The sequence below is a fragment of the Anas acuta genome, chromosome 3, assembly GCF_963932015.1.
Source record: "Anas acuta chromosome 3, bAnaAcu1.1, whole genome shotgun sequence".
In the NCBI taxonomy this organism is placed as follows: Eukaryota; Metazoa; Chordata; class Aves; order Anseriformes; family Anatidae; genus Anas; species Anas acuta.
The window spans coordinates 16,194,559-16,219,730 of NC_088981.1; the positions used below are offsets into that span (position 1 = coordinate 16,194,559).

Consider the following 25,172-nt stretch of genomic DNA (forward strand, 5'->3'; position numbering starts at 1 on the left):
AACACGGTTACAACAGCAGCATACCTCTGTATATCATCAGGATGATACCGAAGTTCCTGCTTTTAATCTTGCATGTTCTGCTTTCTGTGACCAGCGCTATTTAAGGCTAGAGGAGATGTCCCCCATTCATACACACAGTAAATTATTTTTTGTAATAAACCGCAATATTGGTGGTACAAGATCAACCAGTTAATTACAGTAAATGTAAGATGAGCTTGATATTTTTTTAATGAGAGGACAAGAAACTGCTAGTTTGAAATACAATTTTATTTTTCTAATCAATATGTAATCTACAAAGTGTTATTACAAGATCATCAGCATGATCTGTTTGTATTTATACAGACAAAAATAAAATATTTTCCATTAAGAATAACAGCACTGCTTCAGAGTTATCAAAATTACAGCTAAGAATTACTAACTGCAGCAGTTAATTACTGTGTTTAGTCAACAAAAAGACAAATAAATGTAAAAACGATGTGGACACCAGTACGGCAGCTAAGAAGTCTGTCAAGTAAAATAAATGCAGCTAAATGCAACATGTGAACACACATTTTCCAATGCAGAGTACTTCTGGACAACTACTATGGAGTCTGGAAAAAAGCAAGAAGCATAAGGATGACCATGGCTTGGCATCACCTTCAATGGAGTGCACCATCACCCTCATTTCTCGAGAGCTGCTGCACAAAGGCAGCCAGAGCATCGTTCCCAGTCGCTGCAAGGCTTCAGCTTTGACACCCAGTAACACCTCCTGTCCTCACTTTTGTGCTCTCTTCTGGTTGCAATAAGCAAACATTGAAGATTGCTTATTTACTAGCATCAAGAATCTTCTACAGTGTGTTTTTTTTTCCTGCCCGTTATAACTATTCCTTTCTTCTTTAATCCCCCCCCTCCTTTATTCTTAGAGGCTTTGATGCAGATCCCATTTTGTCAGTTAAAAGACTTCCATTGACTTCAATGGGTGTTTGAATCCAACATTACATCAAATACAATTTACCTACACTAACACAACTAGTCTAAGAAAGATTAATGCAAAGAAAGTTTGTCAGTTTGAGCAAATACAACGCTTTGTAAATAAACACTTTGAAAATAGCCGTTCTCACTGATTTACACTTAAAATTTAACACACACCAACTGTGCTTCCTTTGTGAAGGAAAATACAGATAATATCTAAATACTGCCCTGCAGTAAATGTTAGCGAAGTGTCAGCATCTTAAGTGACCTAAGCATTTGGAAGACTTTCAGTGAGTGCAGGTGCTGGCTGTGGACATGCAGAGAACAGACGTGTGAAACCTGGTTCCTAGTATGATGCCAATGTACCTCATGGGCTATTTAAAGCCCCAGTCCTTCTGCCAGCTGGACACCAAGCACACATTTTAGCAACTGTTCCTCATCTCCCAGAATACAGGGAGATGACTTACTGCCCAGATTTCTAAAGAATAAAAACCAGCATGTTTACTCACCATCACCTGCTATAGTGTTCACATAAAATGTTAGCAAATAAGTCAAACACAAAGAATATTCATTCAATTGGCTATACTCAACGGCATCAGAGAACGCAGAAGAAATATTATAAAGGGTAACCAAGGGTGTTTCTGCTTTAGCAAGTTGCAGTAGAATAGGAAGTTAGAATTGATGAGGGGAAGTCAGACAATCCAAACTTTCTTTCATTAAAGTGCCTCGTATTTTTAAATATTCTGACAGCAAGGTACACAAACAGCAGTTTGAAACTGAACAGGGTAATTATTCAGCCCTAGGCTTCGCTAATTGTCAGGTTTAAATTGAAAGCTATGCATTAAACAGAGTAGCTTTCTTCCAATACAGGAGTATTTCTGTGGAATGGATTCCCTGTGATCCTGATCCACTTCTTATTAACATAACGGAGTCTGGCAAGCCTCAGATGGAGATCCAAGATTGTGCTACACAGACAAAGTTGTACCTTGATCTTTTTATGTTAACGAGTTCAGCAGGGCCAAACGATCATTTGCGCCACACCAGATACAATACAGACTCACTACCAAGAAAGATGAATTAAAACGTTGCTTTACAGCTCTAGTATAACCACGGATTTAAGTGAATTGCAGAGCTCTGCCGCGATGCCAAGGATGAACATTTTGCCCTACTATGCACTGTGCCACTCAGTTCAGCTGAGAAGTAAACAACCTGAAATTGAATGTGAATAAAAACAAACCAAACAGGACTTGAAGGTGCTAATGGCTACTAAAGTCAGAACAGGGATGGAGGATGCAACATCTGAGACATATTTGGATACCTACAGTACTCAAATGCTTGCTTAGATTTATGATAATATAATCTGCTAATAAAAAGGATATATAGAGAAGACAAAATACCATAATAGTCTATTTGGGGCTTTGGCAGTGTAATACCCATAAAAAGCTGCCCCCAGGACTTACTATAGAATCTATTACGCATTTCATTCTCAGCTTCCAAATGGGTGGAAAAGTTTATTGTGGTGAACTATGTTCATATTATGGCCTTCTGTTTCCTCAGACTGGTAATTTTCTCAGTACATATCCCACATTTTTCTACTTTGGGGGAATAACATTTATCTGTATTTTTACACAGTGCTCACATAAACAGTTACAAGCTGTGGCAAAATATAAAGTGAGACGTACTGTATTACTGTATTTTTATTCTCCAATAATTTCAGTTTGAAGTAAGGATAATTTTAGGAAAACTGCAGGAAAAAAAATTATCACAAGTATTTTTTTAATTTATCAGATTTTTTAACAGAGCTGGAATTACAGCCTGCATAAAATGACTAAGGGGATAATGCCTACGTGGAAATGCTAAAAAGCCTTCGTAAATTACAATAATAGGAAGTTAACACATTAATATAGGGTTAGTAGCTACCTGCTGAAGTGTCACATTTTCACTTCCCTTGCCATAGTCTATTCCTGCATTGCTTCCCCCAAAAAATGCCATTAGAGCCAGCAGCATAACAAAAATACCTCACTTTCCATGCATGAAAAAATGCCCTCTGTCTTGGAAGTTCTTCAAAGCAGCAATGCAGCAGCTTCTGCAGTTTCCAAACCAACATCTGGACCCTAAATCCTAAAGGCACAATCAGTAGCAACTCACCATTTTTTCAGCCTGTGGGCTGGTGTAAATTTTCAAAGCTTCACCAAATGAAATTGGAGTGGACCAATTTATGCTTGCTGAGAATATGCCCCCTCACTTGCTGCAACAATGGGAAAAAAAAAAAAAAAAAAAAAAAAGCCTGATGCTGGCACAAACATTTTAATCACATCTGCCATATGTTTTTTTTTGCCCAAGAGATTACTTCAAATGAACCTATAAAAGTGCTGGGGAGGAAACACTCACTGCCACAGAAAAGTGAGGAATATTATTGCTGAGGAACTTTTCCCATTTTACCAATGAAATCACTCAGTTTATAACTCATTAGTTGAGGCTCTCATAGAGAATAATATTACAACTTGTTTTGCTCACATAAATTGAGGAGAACAAAAACACGGGGGACAGGTTTTCAAATGTCACTAAAAAAAAAAAAATGTAATTGGTCCTGCTGGAACCTACACATATGCTGGTGTGCACGTAAGTGCTCTGGCAATTTTTATTGCTGAGCATTTTATGTCCAAGTGACATGAACTCTTTGAGCAGAGTCGTTAGGTTTCAATATGGACTATGAGATCATTCCCTTGTCAGAGATATGCAACAGGAAAAAAAATATATATATTACAATCAGTCAAGTAAGTGCTCACATCCTGCAAACCTTTACAAGCAGACCTTGCTCATCCTGTTTTACCCATGACGGGAACCTGACTTGAACACAAGCCAATCAAGTGAGTGCTGATTTGCAGCAACAAACCCAAAAGCACTTAAAAATGTATTTGATGACCTAGTTTAGGATAAACACGATCAATGCGCTTTTTCTAACAACAGAATTTCCAATGTGAATTGATTCCTACTAATATCACAGTGATGATGCCCGCTGTCTTCTTTCACTGCATTAAGCAGTTGCCAGCCTTATCTGGATCTTCTCCATCAAGCCTAATCCACTTCTTTTCAATTTCAACCTGTAGTTAGAAAACAAAAAACAGGTAGAATTAGCAAACAACGGGGGGCACTAGAAGTGTGATTTGCAGCAATGGCACAAGGAAGAGCTTTGACACAGAAGCAAAACATTTCCAGACTGAACAGATTTCAAAACCACTACTCCCAAATATAGCTCACTGAGGAAAAATAAGGCTGCATTTGTCTTTCAGCATCATCTTTGATGAGACAAGGAATTATTTTTTAATGATTCTTTTGCTTGAAGTCATTATCACAAGCACACACAAGGTATGGTTGGAATACAAAGCAGATTTGCTTTGTAAATACTGTATGGAGGGACTGGGGTAGGGGAAGAGAAAGAAAAAATTGGAAAAACAGCCCCAGATACCTGGCAATTGTAAAAAGCTTTCTGAATCACATGTTTCTGCGGCTGCACATCACTCTCTAAGCCCAGTGACTTGACTTCTGTTCCTGATGCACAGGTATCGTGAATGACAAACTGTACAGTAGCAAACGGGTACCAGTCAGAAGGTATTTCCTGGTCTGATCCAAGCTCGAGTTTGTAAGACAGGCTGTGTGGATGATCTGAACCTTGGAAAAGATAAAACACAACACACACACACAAAATCAGTTAATTATTTTTTCCTTGTTCATAACGCATGGTTAGTCTGCAGACAGAAGACCATAGCTCTATCTCTTATTAATGCATAGCTGTTACATAGTACAACATCATTCTATCATCTTTTGCTACTTCAGCACACTTTTCACAATGCCTGTAGTTCTACAAATTAATTTACAAGTGATTTACTAGATCCTCTCAGCTTCTGATTAAGAAAAGAGTAGTACAAATGTACGGAAATGGCTGTTAAATCCAGACTATTAGGAAAGAATCTCATTTTTCACTTCAGAATACATTTCTTACTTTACTGTTACAGAAAAATAAAAACTGGAAGACCCCAGCTCAGCCAAGAGAAAGATGGCTCCGTATGTACAACCACCAGCCTTTTCCAGGGCTCTCTGCTGTTGGAATTTTCCTGGGGTGTTCCTTTCAAGAGCTGGCACTCTCATGTAACAGCATTTATTGCAGTCTGCCTATAGCAGGAAGATAAAGGTACAGCTCAAACCGCAGCTCAAACAAGGTATGTCCCAGCGGCCACGATACAGGCTAGCTGGATTCCCTTCCTAGCTTTGCTTCTGCTTTGGGAAAAGAACACACCCTGCTTCTTCTAAAAGAAAACACTGCTGAAGTAACTGCCCTGTTACCATGTGGAAATGGCGTGGAAAATCATTTCTCCTTCACCTGGCCCACCACGAACACCAGGGTGAAACGCCTGCCTTCCAAGGGAACCAAGGTTAGCAGGATCACTTTGCATGAAAGCAGTGTAATAGAACGGAAAGTACCCTTTCCATCATATCTGCATCTCCAAATTCTTCAAGGCAAAAAGTAGCAATTTCCTGTTTCCCCCCCTCTCCAGGATTTTAAGCATCAGCATAAAGACTTAACTACCACTCGGCTGCAGGCAGAGAAAAGCAGAGAAAGAATTGGCCATATTTTGCTGAAGGCAAGCCTGGCAGAATATATTTTTTATCCATTATATTAAAAGGCATCCTAAAGTTCAGGCAAAAGCGTCCCATTCTTACTTTCTTCAGTGGCAGGAATCAATTTTGCATCCATATGAAGAAAATACTGAAGATGGAGCTAACATACATCAAGCTTTATCTATCCCATAGGAATCATCCATATAACATTCCATATTCAAATGCTCACAGGCATTTGGCAAGACAAAAAAATAATAGTAATAAAAAAGTCCTTCCATAAGAAGTAGCTGAACCTGCAGCAGTTCCCTACAGCAGCAACATCATCTCCAGTGCTCCTAGGAGTCTTGGGCTGGGCACATCCCCTTGCACGGCAGGTGGAAGCTACATATGCAGCAGCATCTTGTCTGAGTTTCCCCCACAACCTGCCTCAAAGCCTGCCCAAGCCAGGCTATTTGCAATTTTAGGAAGTAATGTACATTTGCTTGCTTTCGATGGACAGAGTTCTGTCAAATGTATCAGTCCCTGAGTTCACCAGAACAAAGTTTAATTCAATACTGCCCTCCAGATTTCATCCCAAATCCCAAAAGTCAACAGGTCCCCAACAATCCACGGTTAAAGAACACAAAATTAAAATTTGTCTTAAACATACTCATTATGTTAATAGTACTTTAGTAGTCAATAAAAAAAAAAAAAAAAAAAAGTAGTTTTAATTAGAAATCTCCTCTCTCTTCCTTCCTTTGTTCAGTAAGTTAAAATTTGACTGCCTGGAAGAAAAGGTGAGGAACGGGGAAAAAGGAACAAGAAGTCTCCTTTGGATTGTCAGCCCCTGAACTTCAGATGGTGTGGGGGGGACAGAATCTCTAACTCTTTTTCTCCTCCACATATAACAACAATAATCAACAATTTAAGAGATATTTGCTGACTTCTAGTGTTTTTCTCTCTGTCAGTTCACCCAAAGCCACACAAACACAGCCGCATTGTTACAGCCACCACTCCAGACAAGACTGTGTCTGCCACTGGACAAGTGCATTCCTGCACTGTCTGGACTCTCTAAGTGGCTGGTTTACAGGCATCCACTGCAGGCTTGCTTCCAGCATATACAGCATTCAGTCCTTATCCTAAATGTTTCTTCTCTCTGTACCTATTTTTAATGTTGATAGATCTGAAGCAGATTTCAGAAAATAATCCTATATACACAGCAGATGTTATCTTGCACCATGGGAGAGCATCAGCCACAGGCTATGAAATCCCCCAGCTTTCTTTACGAAAGTGTGCATCACACTGCATGGGCAGCAACTCGACCCCAGGCAAAATAGCAGCAGTTGTAACACCACGATGGCACACGGGAAGAAGAGGGTTTCTCTCAGCCTCTAGGGCTATGGCTGACAAGGATCTGAGGAGAAAGGATTCATCCAGCAGCATCTCGTTTGGAGTCCATTTGTGGTAGACACAAAAGGGTGTATATCTAGGGACTTTTGGAGATCAAATTCAGCATCTTCCTGCTGCGGGAGGGAGGCCTATGAAGAAATGAGCAGTGATGGGAATTGTTTGGAAAAGTATTTTGTCTTCCAAGAATGGGAAACCACAAAATTGCTTGGCATTCTCCTGGACAGCTCTCTGATGGTAAATGTCTCATGGCAAGATGCCCACTTGATCCCAGATGAAGGCATAAATGGGCCTTTACTCATGGCCTGCTGCTAGCGGGTCTGTTAGACACGGCATAGTTATGGTTCAGGTATCACCTAACACTTCAAAAGCCCTCTGGCCTTATATTCCAGCTAACATACACTGTGAGAGGCAGAGCATTCAATGTCTCAGTGTTGGGATCTGGTAAGTTCTGGACCCTTTCTTTCCCCTAGGAGGTAGCCTGTAAGAGCAGAGGTGATACTTCTGGGATCTGGATAAGGCTACTGCCCCGGGTCCTCTGGAGCAGCCTCCCCTGGACCCTTTTAGCTACCCCCAAAACACAGAGCTCCTCCCAGCCCACCTACCTCCTGCACAAGGTCACTGCCAGAGGAATTCACCACTTTGCTTGCAAAACAGTTCCTCTGCCCACCACAGGGCCACAGTGGGAGCATGTAGTGACCCCTTCCCACCAGCTGTCAGACATGATTACCCAACACTTCAAGAGATGGCGAGCATTGCCTTAGTTTTCTCCTAAAACCAGCTAGTGTTTGTCACCTCTGCTCCACAAAACTATTGTTTGCTAGCCTTGTGCTACACTGGAGTTAGAAGAAAGAGAGGTTGCGTGTGTAAGACCTTTTTTCCAAAACAAACAACCAACATCAACAACAAAACCAGCAATGCTGAATAAGTGAGTTGTTGGCCAGGACCAAAGAAAATGCAGAAAGACGAGTTGGCTACAGCAGGTACAGCAGGCAGGGTGTACGTCTTTATGGTTACCCAGTGAAAGCTAAGACATCAGCTTTATTGTTAGCTTATTATTCAGACACAAGGCTAGCTAGGTAGCTGTCCAAATCTACCCTTTCAGGCATCGTGGAGACACTGACCATCTGGCCTGATGGACTGAATCACTCCTGAAAGGTAACTGGACAATTTGGGGAGAAAATTGAGTTTTTAATGGCTAGCTTAGGAGACAGAAAACCTGAGTCTGAGGTGTCTAGGCAACTTGTTACAACTTCTTGGAATTGACACACCTAAGTCTTTCCCTATTTTACATGTGACGATCTGGCAAACCCAAAAATGTTCTGAATTCTTGCTCCCTTCCTTTCAAGAACAAACAAAAAAACCCACCATGCTACGAAATGAGATTCAAACCGTCACCTTGCATTCAGATAGCACTTCACAAAAAATTAATAACCTAACTTTGCTGCCTTTACTCAAACCATTTAGCACTCAATCACCCGTACGAGTAGCATTCAAGCAACCTTACCTGAGGTGGCATTGCAGGAAACACCACAGGGCGCAAATTTACACAGCAAGAGATTAGAACATCGTGATTACAAGACTAACATCTCCCCAGCTCCCCAGGCAGCACACATGCAGAGCTTCTCCAATGCAAAGACTGGAGGCAATGCTGTGCTGAAATCTTTATATATGGAAGTGTGGAACATTTTAAGTCCTGCTTTCACAAAGTGTATACTCGCACAATTTGCAGAAACTTCATTTGAGCAATTCTTCAAACTCCAAGCCTTTAAACTTTTTTTTTTTTTTAATTAATACTAACACTCAGGCTCCAAACTCTCCATTTATGTATCTGAATAAGTACAGACAGCTTTTAAAAATCTGGCATATCTCACAGCTGACATAGACTTGGCATGGCCAGCACTCTTCCAAGGAAGTAATTTAATAGAACCCAGTGGATACTAACATATTTCAATGTCTATAAACAATAGATAACCTTTTCTTCTCCACTCCCTCCCCTTATTTTTTTCTAAGCCTTGAATAGAGGCTTTTTAAAAGCAAAAACCTCAGCATATTTTTTTCCTCCTTCCAATAAAAGTTTTATGAATGCTTACATATTTCTATTAGTTTGACTGTCTTAAGATTTTTGCCACAACTCGGGACAGTTTTATTTTTGAAAGCTTAAATGTGTGCAGAATATTCAGCTAAAGGCTTTAAACATTGACCAGGCAGTAATTCTGCTGAAATGTTTCCTCCAACACATGAGCATTTCAAGGATATAGGTGATTTTTCAGATATCAGCCAGAGGAATTAATCAACCATCAGAAGTTTAAGCTAATGTAGAATGCCACAAAAAAAAAAAAAATATATAGTAGTTGTTCTTACTTTCAGAGAACGTAAGTCTGGTGCCATGCTCAGGGTTTGGGGTTTTATGATCTCGGATGCACCTCGCCAGGTGGGGCAAGAGTGTTCTGGGCAGCAAACTGGCTGGGCTTATTATGCAAAAATAACAAGGGATTATATAGGCACATTGGTCAGAAAAGAAAGACCAAGGAGATGGTACCCCACTGTTAAATGAGAAGGTGACATTGACAGTGGGATCGAATGTACCCTCAGCAAGTTTGCAGATGACACCAAGCTGAGTGGTGTTATCTGCATACACCAGAAGGAAGGGACACCATCCAAAGGAACCTGGAAAAGCTTGAGAACTGGGCCCACATGAACCTAATGAGGTTCATCAAGTCCAAGTGCAAGGTGCTGCAGCTGGGTGAGGGCAATCCCAAACAGGAGTACAGGCTGGGAGAAGAACTCATTGAGAGCAGCCCTGCAGAGAAGGACTTGGGGGTTCTGGAGAACAAAAAGCTCGACATGAGCCAGCAGTGAGCACTTGCAGTGAGCACAACTGCACCCTGGGTCCAAAGGAGGGCCATAAAGATGTTTAGAGGGCTGGTGCACCTCTCCTATGAAGAGAGGCCCAGAGAGCTAGGGGATGTTCAGCATAGAGAAGAGAAGGCTCCAGGGAGACCTCACTGCAGCCATTCAGTACTTAAAGAGCAAAAAAAAAAAAAAAATATTAAAAGCAACCCACATAGACAGTCCCATAAGAAAGCACACCCCCGCCATCACTTCTGGCTCAGCTTCCAGCCTTGCATTAGTCCAGACGCCGACGCTGTCTCTCTTCTGTCCCCACCACCGAGCAGAACGTGAGGCACCAAGGTAGCAAGCAGCATGCAAAGTGGAGGGCTCTTCTCTAAATAACCAACAATTTGGGGGGACCCAGGAAAAAACATACGGCATTAAAGTAATCCACAGGAGGTTTTGTTTGCTTTTGGTGGGTGTGGGGGTGTTTAATTGCTTTGAATGCAGTCTCACCTGCTCACACATTTAGCTGTCACAAGTAGTGAGTGGACATGTCAGATTAGTACTAGCATACCTGAAACCAGGAATTCAAAGACTGAATCTCTTCTGGACATTTTAAAGTGGTAGTTAGTCCAGATAGTCGGGATGTTACAAGACTAGCCCAAGCTATTTGTAAATCCTACACACCTACTGCCTTTATAAAAGTACAGATTTTGCAGATGTTTTAGGCAAATACTTTAATAGATGCCCTTGTCTTACACAGATCCCCAAAGTCTCATATACTTAAAATGCCTATCCAAGAAAAGCATCAAGTGCCTTCACCCTACAGAACTTAAGTCAGAATGAGACTCCTGTCAAGAACTTGCATGCCTTCAGAAAAGGATGATGTGGCCTAGTCATCTGGTAACATGATTGAAAACAGGAATTTTACAACCATATATTTGTATTTCCCTGCCCCCCAAAATTGTCTTTCCCTCAATTAATATAAACCAACTATTTTGCTTAGACAAAAATTAACCATTCCCACGTGCACGACTACAAACTTAACTGGCTTTACTGCAGCAAGTATCTAGAGAGTTATTAGCACCAGAGAAAAACAGCAATAAAGTGGGAGGCATTTTTGGCAGTGCAGTTATTGCCATGACCATACCATCTCAATACACAAACCCATAAAGAGGCAGTACCTAACAGCCTTTGCAGCAGCACAGTCAAGTTGCTACAAGTTTGACCACAGCACCTTCTAGTTATATATCATACCCACCATTTTTCAAAAGATGATAGAAATCCAGGACACAACGGTTCCAGTACACCTTTTCTATTAACTGTATGACACTGGGTGAACAAATCATTTCATCTACCTGCATTTGCTTCCCATCCCCGCACTGTCCAGCACAAACCTCATGTGAAACCTTTATGTGAAGCATAAACCCTCCCATCTGTTTTTTACTATAGGCTTGAGGTTTACTCCAAACAATGAGATCCACTTCCACACTACTGCACCCTTAAGATTTGTGACAGTAATACATCTGCCTTCATTCAATTGGGAAAATGCCCTTGGAAAAAAAAATAAATAAATAAGGCTATTTTTTCAGAAAGGTTAGTCCAGCTTCCACCACTACAGACAGAAATCAGAAGTACTGAAGCTGATGGAGGCACAGAAGCATAAAAACAGGGCAAAATCCTGAGAAGACATGCACCCAAACCCATCGATTTACAGCGCAAATTATTTACTTGAGTTTTTATCTGGAAGCCTGTCTATCTTCCACACAACAGCCCTGTAGGCACTTTCATATTTGGCTGTTCCAAGTGAGACTTGTATTACGGGATCAGATTCAATCTCATGTAAAGAACCAAGGCATGCTCTTCTATTCATTTTTGCTTTTAGGGACTTCTGCCTTTGGAGGTTCATGGTCCAAAGTGCTTTGATCCACTGAACAGGAACTGGAAAGCGTATCATAACATTTTCACAGTATTTCACAGAGGGTAAACGTGTTGTAGCTGAAGACATATTTATAAAAGCCTGAAGTTCTACATATGCCCCCTGAACCACTACTGCAGCCTTCACAGAAAACGGAAGGTCTTCTCCATAGTACTGTGTCCTGAAACGCATTAGCTCCAGCCTATAGGCATCAGGAGGTGTAAACTTAATAATTCGGGATTGCTCAAATTCCTGCGTTTTGACACAGCTATGGAAATAGGAATCAAGAATATTGATCCATTTCTTCTCCACATCCTTCTCAAAGTAATGCTCATCCCTCTTCTGGAGTTCCAGGTCATTCAGAGTTAGAAAGCAGTCAGTACTTCCATTCACAAAACACAAACAATAAACGTGTGTGATGACAGCACTTTCTACAAGTTTTCCTTCTGCTTTAGTGACCTTCCCCCAGAAGTTATCCACTATTTCTAGAGTCATTTCTTGTTCTTCATAATTTCTCCTTTGCCTGGAAATGGTAGGAAGCTTCATAAGCTCTTCCTCAACTGTTACAATGAAATCAGTGAAGTCATTATAATCCGTGGTTCCTAACTTTAACATCTGCTCAACCTCCGGCTCATGGATCACTTCTACTTTGGGATGGTACTTCCTTTTCTCCGTGTAAGAGACACACTCGATCTTCACGGTGTGGATTTTTCCTGAAACATTATAGCTCTCTAGTTTGGGTTCGGATAGCTTACAGTGTGGCTGCAGCTGGAATTCTCTGAAAGGTTTCTCGAGGCCCTTTTCATAGTACATCTGCAACACGCCTCCAGCTAGAACCCTCAGGTAAATAGGGCCCCATTGCCGAGACGACATCATGTTCTTCTTTTCAGGAATGCGCAGCATGAACGGCCACCCATCAACTTTCCGGCTCCTGAACAGGCCGTGAGGAACCGCTGGGGATTGCTTGTGCCACGCGTGAGCACTGGAGATGGGAAGGCTTCCCACAGTGTCCGAGCCATCAGCCTGCAGGTGTTCGAGCCTCTCACAGATGTAGCTGAAGGAGCCCTGGTTAAGGCTCTTCTGGTCATGGTAAAACTCTTTTTCTTTAGAATGACAAATGCCTTTGTTAATCGCTTTGTCCTTCCTGCACGTGTTAACATTAGCTGGTGATGTGCTGAGTGAGCATCCTTCCTTCCAAAAGGGACTGGCAAAGCCACAGTCACTCTGGTAGTGGGGGAAGCGCCCCAGTGTCAATGATTCTCCTGCCTTGTCACAGCCTCCTTGCAGATCAGGGTTTCCCTCATCTGTTGATTTGGGGAGTGAAGCCTTAACTGGATCGTCATTAGTCACAGGAAAGCTGCTGGATTTCTGCAAGGCGAGGGAAGAGCAAACCCCAGGTGATGGAAGGTTAACATTTGATGGCCATTCAGGAATAGGATACAGGATATGAATCCCTGGGTTCTGGATGCACGGACTGCCTGGGTAGTCTCTGGTTGGCGTGGTCAGTGGAGAGTTACTGGGGGGCCCAGGGCTTAGGTAGAAGTCAACTACAGGAGACGAGAGTGGAGTGCTGCCTGTAGAAGATGATCGACTTGAAGATTCATACACGTTAGAAAGATTGAGTTTAAGGCCATTTGCTTTACAACTGCCGTGAGTATCAACCAATTTCTGAGGTGACTGGAAGAGTGGCTCATCATCAAAGGTAACCCAATTGGTTGGATTTGTGGAACACATCTTGTAGGAGAGAGCACTTGCAGCTGTATCACCCTCAAAGCATCTATAAAGAAAGAACAGACACGATCAGAAATCAATTCCATTGTAAGACAAAACCAAGAAACCCAACCCTTACAATACTCAAACCACACAAAGCTTAAAACTTGCATGTAGTTTACAGATCATACAGAATCAGAGTGTTTTAGGTTGGAAGGGACCTTAAAGATCATCAAGTTCCAACCCCCTGCCATGGGCAGGGATGCCACCCACTAGACCAGGTTGGCCAAAGTGGCCTTGAACACTTCCAGGGATGAGGCATCCATAGTTTCTCCAGGCAACCTGGCCTGGTGCTTTATCACCCTCACAGTAACGAATTTCTTTTATCTAACCTAAACTCACCCTCTTTTAGTTTAAAACTGTTACTCAATTAAATGTATTTTGTGTGTTACATGTCACTGTTCTCTTCAAAGACCTCTGACTTATGCTCTCAGAGATCAGACATGTCACAGTAAAGTTAGAGGAGGGGTGGAATGGCTTATAAACAAGCAAGAGCAAGCTATAAGGATGAGCAATACACCCCTGTTGAAGGGTAGACTGTAAGAATCCGGAGGAGATACAAGCTGTTGAAACACAAGTCAAAGCCAAGTAAGTAACAACATATGCATCTGCCAAGCACTGAATTGGCTGGTGGCCTGGAAAAAGCACCAGGCTTCAAACGAATTAATACACTTATCAAACAGAGCGACTTTGGTGAATTGCACAGCTAGATGTCCTCTGAGCAAGACTGTAACCAGTAAATAATTGTCTTGCCTTTGTTGTTCTAAACCATGCACTGAAATGTAAATGCTCATTGTGTCCTTATGCAAGATGTGTCATCCACAAAGTTTTTCCTCCCCACTGCTCCCGACTAACGCAGAAGTGAGAAATAAATTGCTGTTGACTGCAGAGGAATCCAGTACAATGAAGCACCACAGGGCCTACATAAACATCGTTTATCTGAAAAACAGTATTCTTATTGTGCCAGTGTGTTCGCATTTGCCGGAAAGCACGAGGAAGACAGAGTTCATGTGCACAAAACCACCTGCATGCATATTACTCTGTTAATTACAGCTAGATAACAATAACCTAGAGCCATTCTCCTTCATGCTCAAACAGCCATAGTCAGGCCATTTCTTAATTGCACAGCAAGGATGTAGGCATATAATCGTGTAACCACAAAAGCCATTCCTCATCTGCAGCGTTTAGGGAACAGTCTGTTTCTAGAGATGACAAACTTCAGCCAAGTGGAATCTTATCCTACGAGTCATTATTTTTCAAAACTTCTCCCTTATTTCTTGGCGGGCTTATAGTCTTTAAGAAAGCATCACGAACTGACACAAGACACTCACCCCGCTGCTGAACAAACAAGGGCTTGGCATGGACCCTTTGGTCCTTCATTATTTTTCTGAACTCTCAACCTCTTTGTTCAGGAAAAATATTTGCACTATGCTAGTTATTTTATAAGCATTCTCCTCTCCACTTAAAGAGAGAAGGAGAAAATGAGCAAACAAGTTACAAAGGACAATCACAGCTCAGACACACTACTACTACTGTATCCCTTCGCCCACTCAGTCACTTCATTAAAATCAAGTGCAGCAGTGGGGAGAACAATCAAAGCTCCTTGGTCTCATATTTGGTCATAATTTTTTCCTCCTATTTCACAGCCTTCTCCTCCATCCCCTCTGCAGCATTTATTGTCGGCTTCTGCAAGCAGGAAGTTTCAATGTTTTCAGGCTCACTCCATCCCCATCTGGCATTTATGAAACATAAGTGACTGCCAGCCAGAGAAAAAAACATTGAGGGCGAAAAACCACGCTGAGCAAGGAGAGTGAGAGACCTTCTTGCTGCCTGGGCTCTGTGGATGTAGCTGAAAGGAAGTGACGGTGCACTCAGGAGCCTGACAAAGCACAGCCTTCCGTCCCGCTGCTGCTAAACTGAAGAGGCAAATCACAAAAACTTGAGATCGTGCAAAAGAAGAAGAAAATATAAAACAGAAACATTTGCAAACCATGTTTACAGGAAAAAATATTCATTTTCCAGTGCATTTCCCTTTCACATTACAAATGAAGTTTTTCAATGCCCTTTATTATTTCCAGATGTTGAACTATTTTTTTCCAGCCTCTGTTGCTATTCAGCCTTTTTAAAATGTGAGGCTGCAATTATTCAGCATGTTTTTTTTCTGTAACAAAACACTCATAAAGATGTTTGAAATGTAACTGCCATATACTTAACCTCAGTCAATAAATGTCTACAAAGGGAAACACTTTGGCAGATGGAGCTCTCACCTGCAGTTACAATATCATTCACGTACCTGTCAAAAACTGCAGCTTTCACCTTTTATTACTTGCTCAGAAATGTATTAAAAAAAAAAAAAGATACTGATATTAAAAACAAACAAAGAAAAAACACAGGCAAGAAGCAAGTGTTGAAATAGGTAGCAATTCCACTGCTATTGCTCACTGATTACCGAAAGCAATTTCTGTGAGTGGAGAAAAAAATCATATGGATCTTTAAAAGCTATTTTTGTAATGTCATGCTAATATGATGAAATGCACCCTCTCCTCTGTTACAGACAGCACCATTTATCTAGTACTTAAAAGAAAAACACAGGTTTATAGTCTTACCTACTTCATGTAGTTCGTTCTCAGATGCTTTTACATCTGTATGACACAATAAATTAATCCTGTCTCTCAAGTCCTCTTTTGTTCTAAAAAGTGCTTCAAATTCCTTCTTAAGAATTAGCGCATTCTTCCTTTAAAAGGCATTAAAATCAGGCTGTAAAATAGATGTGGTTTGGCTCCAAAAAGCTCCCTAGGGACCCATGTAAGCATAACCCAGATATTTTAGGTAACAGGAAAATGATACAAGATGACATTGATCTCTGTAACCATGTACACTATGCAGCCCCTAACATCTAAATTACAAGCACGTGTGCTATCTCCTTCAGATATGTGACAGGAAATACCATTTTTAGCATATTAAAACCATAAACAAAAAGCTGGCTGAAATACCAGCTGGTCTTAAATTTGACTGCAGCAAACCCAAGAGCTGCGACTCATCTCAACCCATTGTGTTCTGCCTGAAAACAATCTTTGCATTTAGCAAATTAACTCAGTCCCTCAGTATTTAATGAACAGAAGTTGCAGCTGTAACTTCTTCATTTTGATACCTCGAGGATGTACGGAAGAGGATTCCTACCCTATTATTGAGAGATTTTATAGGCTGCAGCAATTACCAGGTCCTTTGCTGCTTCTAAAATCCCAGATCAAATCTGCTGCTAAAATACTACTCAGCTTCTGTGCCTTGTGGGGGGATGCTGCTCACTGTTCCTGCAGCGAAAGGGTAATAACAAATAACTTGCTCCAAGATGCAACTGAAGCTATCGATTGTGGTGTTTTTAATCCAGATACACGTTGCTCCTCAGCTAGATGAGGATGGTGACATCCTCCCGTTGCATCTCCACCACCCCAATGGAGCAGCTTCTCATCACCTCCTACAGCAGGGAAGAACCAGCACGTGAGCCGGTGCTGTCCGCAGCCCAGCACATCACAGTACCCAGACCGCCTGGGTTGCCTGCAGGATGAAAAACATTGGGGGTCATACAGCTGCTAGTGAACCCCCTGAGCATCCCAGCCCCAAGGTCTTCCCAGCTTCTGACACCAGGTAAATCCTTCAAGCACATCCCTGTGGATTTAAACATGAAGGGATGGTTGCAGGACAGTCTCCATCACAGCATAGCTCCCACAGTGGCAGCTCACAGCTTTCACAGGTTTGCACAAGGATTGTCTCCTGGTTTTATGTTTGTTTGTTTTTCCTTATTTTTCTTTTAAAAATATTGAAGAGGAATGGGGTCAGTTAACAGGGAATAACAGGGAAACAACTTGCTTTTGCAAAGCATATAGTAAGTGACGGTAATGTTTAATAGAGTGTACTCATATTCCAAAATACAGAGAAGCATAATTACATGGATACATTCATTATCACCTCTTTAGCTCCAGAGACTGCTGCAGCTTCAAAAGCATTAGACTATACAGTCTTTAAATACGTTCACATCTCTCAGGCATGCTACTTCCATGGCAGGATCTTACTAGGCAGATGCCAACATCACATATTAGTTCAAGCTCAAAAAAAAAAAAAAAGCAGATTTAGCAATGCACATATACCTAGATACACACACTGTAACAAAAGGCTTAAACAAACCCTTCAAAACCAGCTGAACTCTTGGCACAAGCTGCTCCATTTGTGGACAACACCTGGCGGTTTTATTTCTGCCCTGCCAGAGGGACTATGGCCCCCATACGTTAGCACACGTAAATGATATTTCCAGGAACCACATCAGCCACTCTCCACATGCTCTCTAGAAACCTAATGCAAAACTCCCCATACTATGCATGCCGCAGTAAAGCTGTCCCATAATGACACCATATGAGTTGTTACTGTTTATTGTATAAATATGCAGACGATTCTTAAAGCATTTTGCCATAAAGCATAATGGTTTCACAGGGAAGTACAAATTCTCTGCAGTTTAAGCAATAAAGCACATATGGTGTATAAAATAACCTAAACATTTGTAAGTCCTTGTAATATCCAAGTAAAATATGGCAAATGTATCTCTCAGTTTTACAGCCATATTCCTTTATCACCATATAGTTTATTACTTAACTACACAAAGAAAAAAAATGAAGAACACCTTCTATGTAAAACATTGCTTGATTTATGCTGATTTGCCTCAAATTTTATTTTGAGACTACATATGGCTGCACTTTTATTTAACTCTGCTCTACGTCTCCTAGACAGAGAAAAAAATCTCAGATCTGTACTTCGGAAATAAACACAAGTAAATGACAAAACTGACTGTGAAAAATTGGCTTTCGTTTGTGTTTTGGATATATACGTGAAGTCTGCCACTGCATCACTCATTTCGTTACTTTTAGAAAATAAGTCATTGGCCTAAGAGTGAAAAATACACAGACTTCAAAGCATAACGTGAACTTGTATTTACAACATTGGCTCCGCAGAGCATGGGCACAGCTGGGGGAAGCTGTTCATGGGGGCTTCCAGGCTCCTTGCACCAGGAGCACAACCTCCATGCAAGGCAGGAGTAACTCGCTCTGTCCTGAGTCATGCACAGCTGACAGATACAGCAGCTGATACTGCACGCACAAGTGTGAAAAAATTAACATTTTTAGTTGGGGGTTGGGACTAGATGATCTTTTTAAGGTCCCTTCTGACCCGAGCCATTCTATGATTAATGGCATCAGCACAATGCTGCTTGTGTCCACCTTGCACTGGGAGTAAAGCAAATCTCACATCTGGATGTTGTCTATGCTGGGGAAAAAAGGCACCCAACATACAAACACTGCAGCAAACACGGAAGGTTAACAGGTTATTGTGTTATTAAAATGTCAAGTCCATGTATTGGCCCAAATGTGCTGTCCCTGAACAGCATCCAGCGCTCAGGACAAATTCCGTACAGCGGTGCTCAAGGGAACACCTGCTTCTCTGCACCTCTGAGTCATGTCTCATGCTTTAAAAAGCTGCAAACAGATAGTAAATTCGCACACGAGGGAAAACCTACAGCAAGCTTTCAAAATAAAATGAAAAAAGCAGCAGTGCTGCCAGATTCCCATCTCTAGTTATCTACTCCAGGCTGCGTGGCTGTTACTGAAGAGGGTTTCCCCCAGAGAAGCAGCTCTTCTTGCTCACTTCAGAACAAGGGTAGACAGTGATGACCTTCCAGTTTATACAGAACAGAATAATTTACTTGGAATTGCATTATTGATCTTCAAAGATCATTGAGTCCAACCGCCCAACCACTTCAGGGCTAACCAAAAATGAACGCATTTTAATAAGGACATTTTTCAAATGCCACTTGAACACTGACAGGCACAGGACATCAACCACCTCATAAGGAAGCCTGTTCCAGTGTCTGACAACCATCACAGTAAAGACACGTTTCCTAATGTCCCATCCAAACCTCCCCTGGTGCTACTTTGTGCCATTTCCTTGTGTCCTATCACCAGTTACCAGGGAGAAGAGCTCAGTGCCTCCTCCTCCGCTTCCCCTGCTCAAGAAGTTGAAGAGAGATGTTGTACAAAAATTTAGCATACCCATCCAAGGGCATTTTCAATTTTGCATGGAACAACTGCCCCAACCTTAACCAGTAGGTTCTGTGAAGGACCTTCTCGTGCCTGGATCCACCCTAACAGACCTTCCCTGGCATTGAGATGTGAAGTAATTGCAAAAGCTGTTTCAAAAAGACAAGAAAACCACATGCATGACTGCCCTTGAGTGCAATGTGATCAGTTTAAGTTGATCTCCCCGTATGCCGTAAGCCATGATGCCCGCAGCCTCCCTCCTTGCTCCTGTGGTCACGCAGCCAGGGTGAGTCACACGAGCTCGCTCGCTGATCCAACTAAACGCATGGCCGTAGGGCACACCAGTTTTAACGTGAAGACGGCACTCGAGAAAAACAGAAATACTCCTTCAGCCTGCAGATGCATTATAAAACACACAAATCAATGACTGCAGCAGCACAGAGAAGCCAGGAAGAAGCCCATCTCCACCAACAAAGCATCCAAGAATCACAGGCTTACAACGAGGAGAAAACCAAAAAAGTTTCCCCAGTCTACAGCTACATTGAACTCTTCTGTTTTTGAGGAAAGGTGATCGTATCTTGCACTGTACCACACCACCAAGTCTGGAGTGGTATTTAAGAAGGTCCAAAACCACATAGTTATGACTAACCCTGTTCTTTACAATTAAAAGGTAATGAGAATTACAAAAAAAAAAAAAAAAGGGGAGGGGGGTTAAATGATCTCTAATTTATCATCTTGGGTTTTTATTAAAGGCTCTGATTCATCATCTAGCCACAAGAATGGCAAACATAAATACTCAACGCAAGTCCAAGCATCTCTCTTGGGTCCATTAATGGTTCTCACATCTTGGTTCCTTCAGAAGACTCAGGAAAGGTGCCTATGAACAGAGAGGTGCTGGCCACCCAAGTTTTCCCTCTTTTCTGTTTCAGGAAGGCTGGGTCTCAGTAACACATGCTTTTGGTAGCACGTGTTTCTGTGCATCCTTGGACCTCAGGTTCATACCTGAGCACACAGTACGGGCCACCCCATGCTCATGCCCCACTCACTGGCAAACAGGTGATCAGCAGGGCAACTTTCATCAGGACAGCATCCACTGTCACAAGTGGTGGAAGTACTTCTACTAAGTTGGCTGAGACCAGCATTAAGCCATAAGAACTCCAAAATGGTAATCCATGTAAAAGCAAACACCTTTAAGAGAAAAAACTCTCTTTTCCTAGAAGACATAAAAACAGGTTTGCTTACTAGTTACTGTACTGCTTTGATCATTCTCTTCATCATTTGTTTTCCTTCTTATTGTCCCGTTAGATGAGATATATAAATCATCTTTAATTCCCTTCATGCATATGCTTGCTTGTCTCCTTTATACCGCACACCCCTTCATGGGGCCTCTCTTCTCTATACAAAAAAAAAAATCACCCCGATTAGAGGATAAACAGGGGAGAAGAGGCTGAAGTTCCCGCTGCCATCCAGTCCTCTCTCCAGCATTGCCATAGTGACTGCACAGCCCATGCTCTGCAGGCAGATTTTGGGGAGCCAGTGAGCAGCTACAGAAGAGACCCATGTAAACTGTTTACTGACAGTAGCTGACGTTTTACTGCATGGATGGCTTTTTTTGTTGGTTCCTCCCTCCCCTCCCCCCCCCTTTTTTTTTCTTTAAACCATAACATAGTGCTCTGGCCTGGAAAAGATGGGAAAATAAATCTGTTTTTATTTACAGTACTCCTGCAGGTCACCAAGCTAATGGCATGTCACTGAATTAGCTTTAAACAGTGTTTGGGAAACAAATTATCATTAGGAATGCACAAACATCTCACACAAGTGCTCTGGTCATGGCAGAACTGCAGAGGGCTTCAGCAAGTAGTTTATTTAACATCCAAACTCCTCCCCATGAGCATAGGCAGGGATTTATAACACGCTACCAAGCAGCAGAAATGCAGTCATGTACAGCTGTGTCATTTCTCTAAAATCAACAACCTTATTTTAGAATTAAGCAGCCCTCTGGATGAAAAACAAAACAAAAAGAAGTCCTGAAGGCTTTGGCACACAGATCGCATATCAAAATGTTAAACAGGCCATGTTTAGAAACAAATTTAAAACTGGTCCTCAGCTAGTGTTTGTAGCGTCCCTGGGAAGCCATGGATGAAATGACACAACGAATACGTGATGAAAAAGTATGCTTCCAAACCTCCTTCCCCAGATCTTAGCACTGAACAACAAGAAGCAGGGAAGCTATTCGAAATACTACACTTAGCATATTCACTGAACCACACGGTATACTTGGGGGGAGGATGGATGGAGGGATGGGGGGGTATATTCAGAGTCAGTTTTTACATCAGCTTTTAAAACTACCTCATGCTTTAGTAGCCAATAAACAAGAGCTAGTACCTTCCCAGAGATCAACATACCACCTAAATTTGCAGAGCTCTTAACATGAGAAGTACTGCATGGAATCTACCACTAACATTTTCTGACAGACCCATTCCCTCCTAAACTGCAGGATATTCTGTTTCCCCTGTCATAAAGCCTGAACACTCATACTAATGAGGATCATAATTAAATCCTTACTGCTTAATTGAATAGAAGTATTTTTAATAGCTACTGATCACAGTCGTGTCAGAAAGTACGATTCCTAATTCACTTACCCAAAAATCCTCATCTGGATTCCTCTCCAAAAGCATCTCTAACACAGATGTGGACCCCATGGTACGGACCCATATCGTCGCAGTTCTTGAAGAGCTGCTGCCTGTGGGCAGCCCCTGCAGAATCAGTTTGGGAGAGACCCCAGGTGGAGCAGGGGCAGAGTGACCGTGAAGGAGCGATGGAGATAAAGTTTTAGGGACTGACCACAGCCCCCATTCCTCTGCGCTGCTCAGGGGAGAAAGTAGGATAAGGTGGATGGGGGAAAGGTATTTGTAGTTTGTTTTTAGCTTCTCACTGCTCTAGTCTGCTAGTGATAGGCAATAAATTACATTCATCTCCTTATACTGAGTTTGTTTTGGCCATGGCAGTAATTGGTGAGCAATCTCCCTGTCCTTAACTCAACCCTCGAGCCTTTTTCCATGGTGTTTTCTCCCCCACTTCCTCTGAGGAGGAGTGAGAGAGCGGTTGTGGCAGAGTTTAGTTGCCCAACAGGGTGAAAACATGATGCCAGAGTTAACATTCATGCACAGATAAACTTTAGAGCTTGCATTACTTTGTTATTTAGAGATCTGGATTTGGGTAGCTATGTGTCAGTGTAAGGTCTGGCCAAACTCTAGCAGTACAAACTTCTTCTGTGCTCTGAACCAGTTACACACTAGTTACATGATGCAGTGCTAAGCTCTGCTCTCCATATAGCTACTCATACAAATAGTCAGGGAAATAGGTAAGCTTTTTTTCATAACATTTTCTTGCCATAGGTGGACTTTCAATGCAGTAAAGCAGGCAATTTGATGTTTTGCCTTTGGCTAACTTTCTTCTTTTATTACACATGTAGAAGAGCCTTGACCTCCAGACAGGGAAAATGGAGCTAACAGGAAGGTGAACAGTTCATGTGTAAGAGCCTCAGGCTCTAAAACTTTTGTTCCCTTCCCCATCCAGACGTTACCATCCTCCCCCTAGAAGTTAAGTCCTGCTTGCAGAAAAATCAGGTTTCTGGTGCACTCTGCATTGGTGAGAAAACATCCCAAAGCAGGAATGCGAGCACAGACATCCGTAACCTAACTCTTACCGTGCTTCAATAAAACACCCCAGTCAGCATTTTTCCTAGCACGTTTATGAGGTGCTCTCAGCTGCCGCAAATAGCAGAACACCTAAATCTTTTTAAAAAAAGAGAAATGAAAAAAATAAATTACTGAAGAGACCCTTCTCCCTCAATACTGAGTCAAAACCTGGAAGCAAAAGTTTTCTGTAGCCTTTGTCACCTACAATACGCCTGAGTTACGTCTCCAGAGTGTGCACGAAGGGCTTATTTATTCATACTAAGCACAGTCTAACCAGCTCTGCCCCGTGCCAGCGCTGCAAGGCACACAGTTCAGCTGGAGCTGCTGGTTTGCCTTCCCAAAGCCCCGGGTGCTGCTGGCCATCCAGCAGAAATTTCTGCACCAATAACTTCAGACGCTGCGAGCACACACGCACGGTTTCACACCACCAGCTGCATTACTAGAAAACGTGAGGAAGGCTCCAGGAGTTAATTTTACTTCGAATAGCACACGGAAAGAACGAAATAAATCCTCGCTGGCCTGGCTGCCTGCTGAAATAAGGCGAAAGTCCTGGGGACCGGGGGGATGCCCGCACCCAGCTCAGCGCCCCGGCACGCCGCGCAAACCCTGCCCCTTCTCGCCACTTCGCCGTCGGTAAATAAACAAAGGTAGAGCCCGGTATTATTAAACCCCGTTCTTCAACCAAAAAACGGAGAACCCCACCCACTTACCCCGTTCCAACTACCGGGAAAACGCCGCTGCTGACGGCGACGCCGCCGGCCCCGGCTGCCCTCCGGCGACCCGCGGCATCCGCTGCAGCCGCCCGGGCAGCGAGCGGGGCAGCCTCGGCCCGCCCGGCCCCGTCCTCACACGGCCGCCCGGGAGGGGGTCAGCGCTGTGGGCAAACACAGCCCGCACCGCCCGGGCAGGAGACGACGAGGGACCGGGATTGGGACCAGAACCGGGAGCGGGACCGGGAGTGGGGCCGGGTCCGTGCCCAGGCTCCGCCTCGCCGCCCCGCCCCGTCCCGTCCCGGCCGCCCCCGCAGCCCCCGCGGCGCCTGGCGGGGCCGCCATTTGCCGTGCGGCGGGACCCCGCCGGGCTGAGCCCAGCCTCGGTGGGAGAGCTGGGAGCTCTTGGGATTTGTCTTTAAAATAAACTTCTTTTAAAAACTGGGGAGCGTTCCCATGGCAAGGACGTTGTTTAATCGTCGAGATCAAGCCGAGTGCTTGCGTTTCGGTTTGGTGCCTGAGCACGTCTTCTGGACAAACTTTGGGGAGGGACGGGGGTGCGGTAGGCAGGCGGTGAGGGACGGATTCCAGCACGGCTGCTGGGAACAAGCACGGCCTCTCTTCCAGTGGCACCAAACGCTGCCCTCAAGGTCACGTCTTTCAGAGGTGCAAAATAATTCACCTCTTGTGCTGCTCGCATCCCAGAAATTCTTTCGAACAATTTCCTCTTATCTTGAAATTTAAACAGCCTAAGTGGATCTGCTGAACGGCAAGACCACAGGAGCCATTCATCTGCGCTTACAGCCTAATCTTGTTTCATTTCCTGCCCTTTCCCCAGCATACAATAAGTGTGCTCACCGCTGAACCATCAGGTCTGCAAAACTTCATGGTTTCAAACAGGACTGGTGGTGAAATTACAGAAATCCTATTTTATTTAACTCTCCAGCGTATAACAAAATCCAAAGGATTGGGGAACCTTTTCAATAGGGGAAAAGCAAGTGTTTATTCCAATATTAATCATGAATTTAAAACAAAAAGTTACTTTCTAGACCCATTGATAATGGAAATATGGTAATACCTATGCCAATTTTTCTTACAATTCATGTGACATAGTATTGCTGGGTTTGGTTTTCACCAACTTTTAATAATAAGTGATATGCATAAAAATCCTGATATATCCAGTAAATACTACAGAGCT

General features: G+C 42.8%; 1 protein-coding gene across 1 annotated transcript; it reads right to left on the minus strand.

Annotated features, from left to right (window-relative positions):
• Positions 1-881: 881 nt before the first annotated feature.
• Positions 882-24,286, minus strand: STON1 (stonin 1). Its single transcript, XM_068675835.1, has 4 exons — positions 23,975-24,286; positions 11,527-13,490; positions 4,421-4,623; positions 882-4,055 (listed from the first exon to the last, which is right to left on the minus strand). Exons 2-4 carry the CDS (start codon positions 13,445-13,447, stop codon positions 3,981-3,983), a joined length of 2,199 nt encoding a protein of 732 aa, XP_068531936.1. The 5' UTR covers positions 13,448-13,490; positions 23,975-24,286; the 3' UTR covers positions 882-3,980.
• Between the last annotated feature and the right edge of the window lie 886 nt (positions 24,287-25,172).

Excerpts from the sequence above, each read along its gene's own strand:
- STON1 (XM_068675835.1), bottom strand. The coding sequence starts at position 13,447 with ATGTGTTCCACAAATCCAACCAATTGGGTTACCTTTGATGATGAGCCA. Across the intron at positions 4,624-11,526 it reads GCTTCCAGATAAAAACTCAA|GTTCAGATCATCCACACAGC; the intron begins GTAAATAATTTG and ends ATCTTTTCCAAG. Across the intron at positions 4,056-4,420 it reads AAGCTTTTTACAATTGCCAG|GTTGAAATTGAAAAGAAGTG; the intron begins GTATCTGGGGCT and ends TTCTAACTACAG.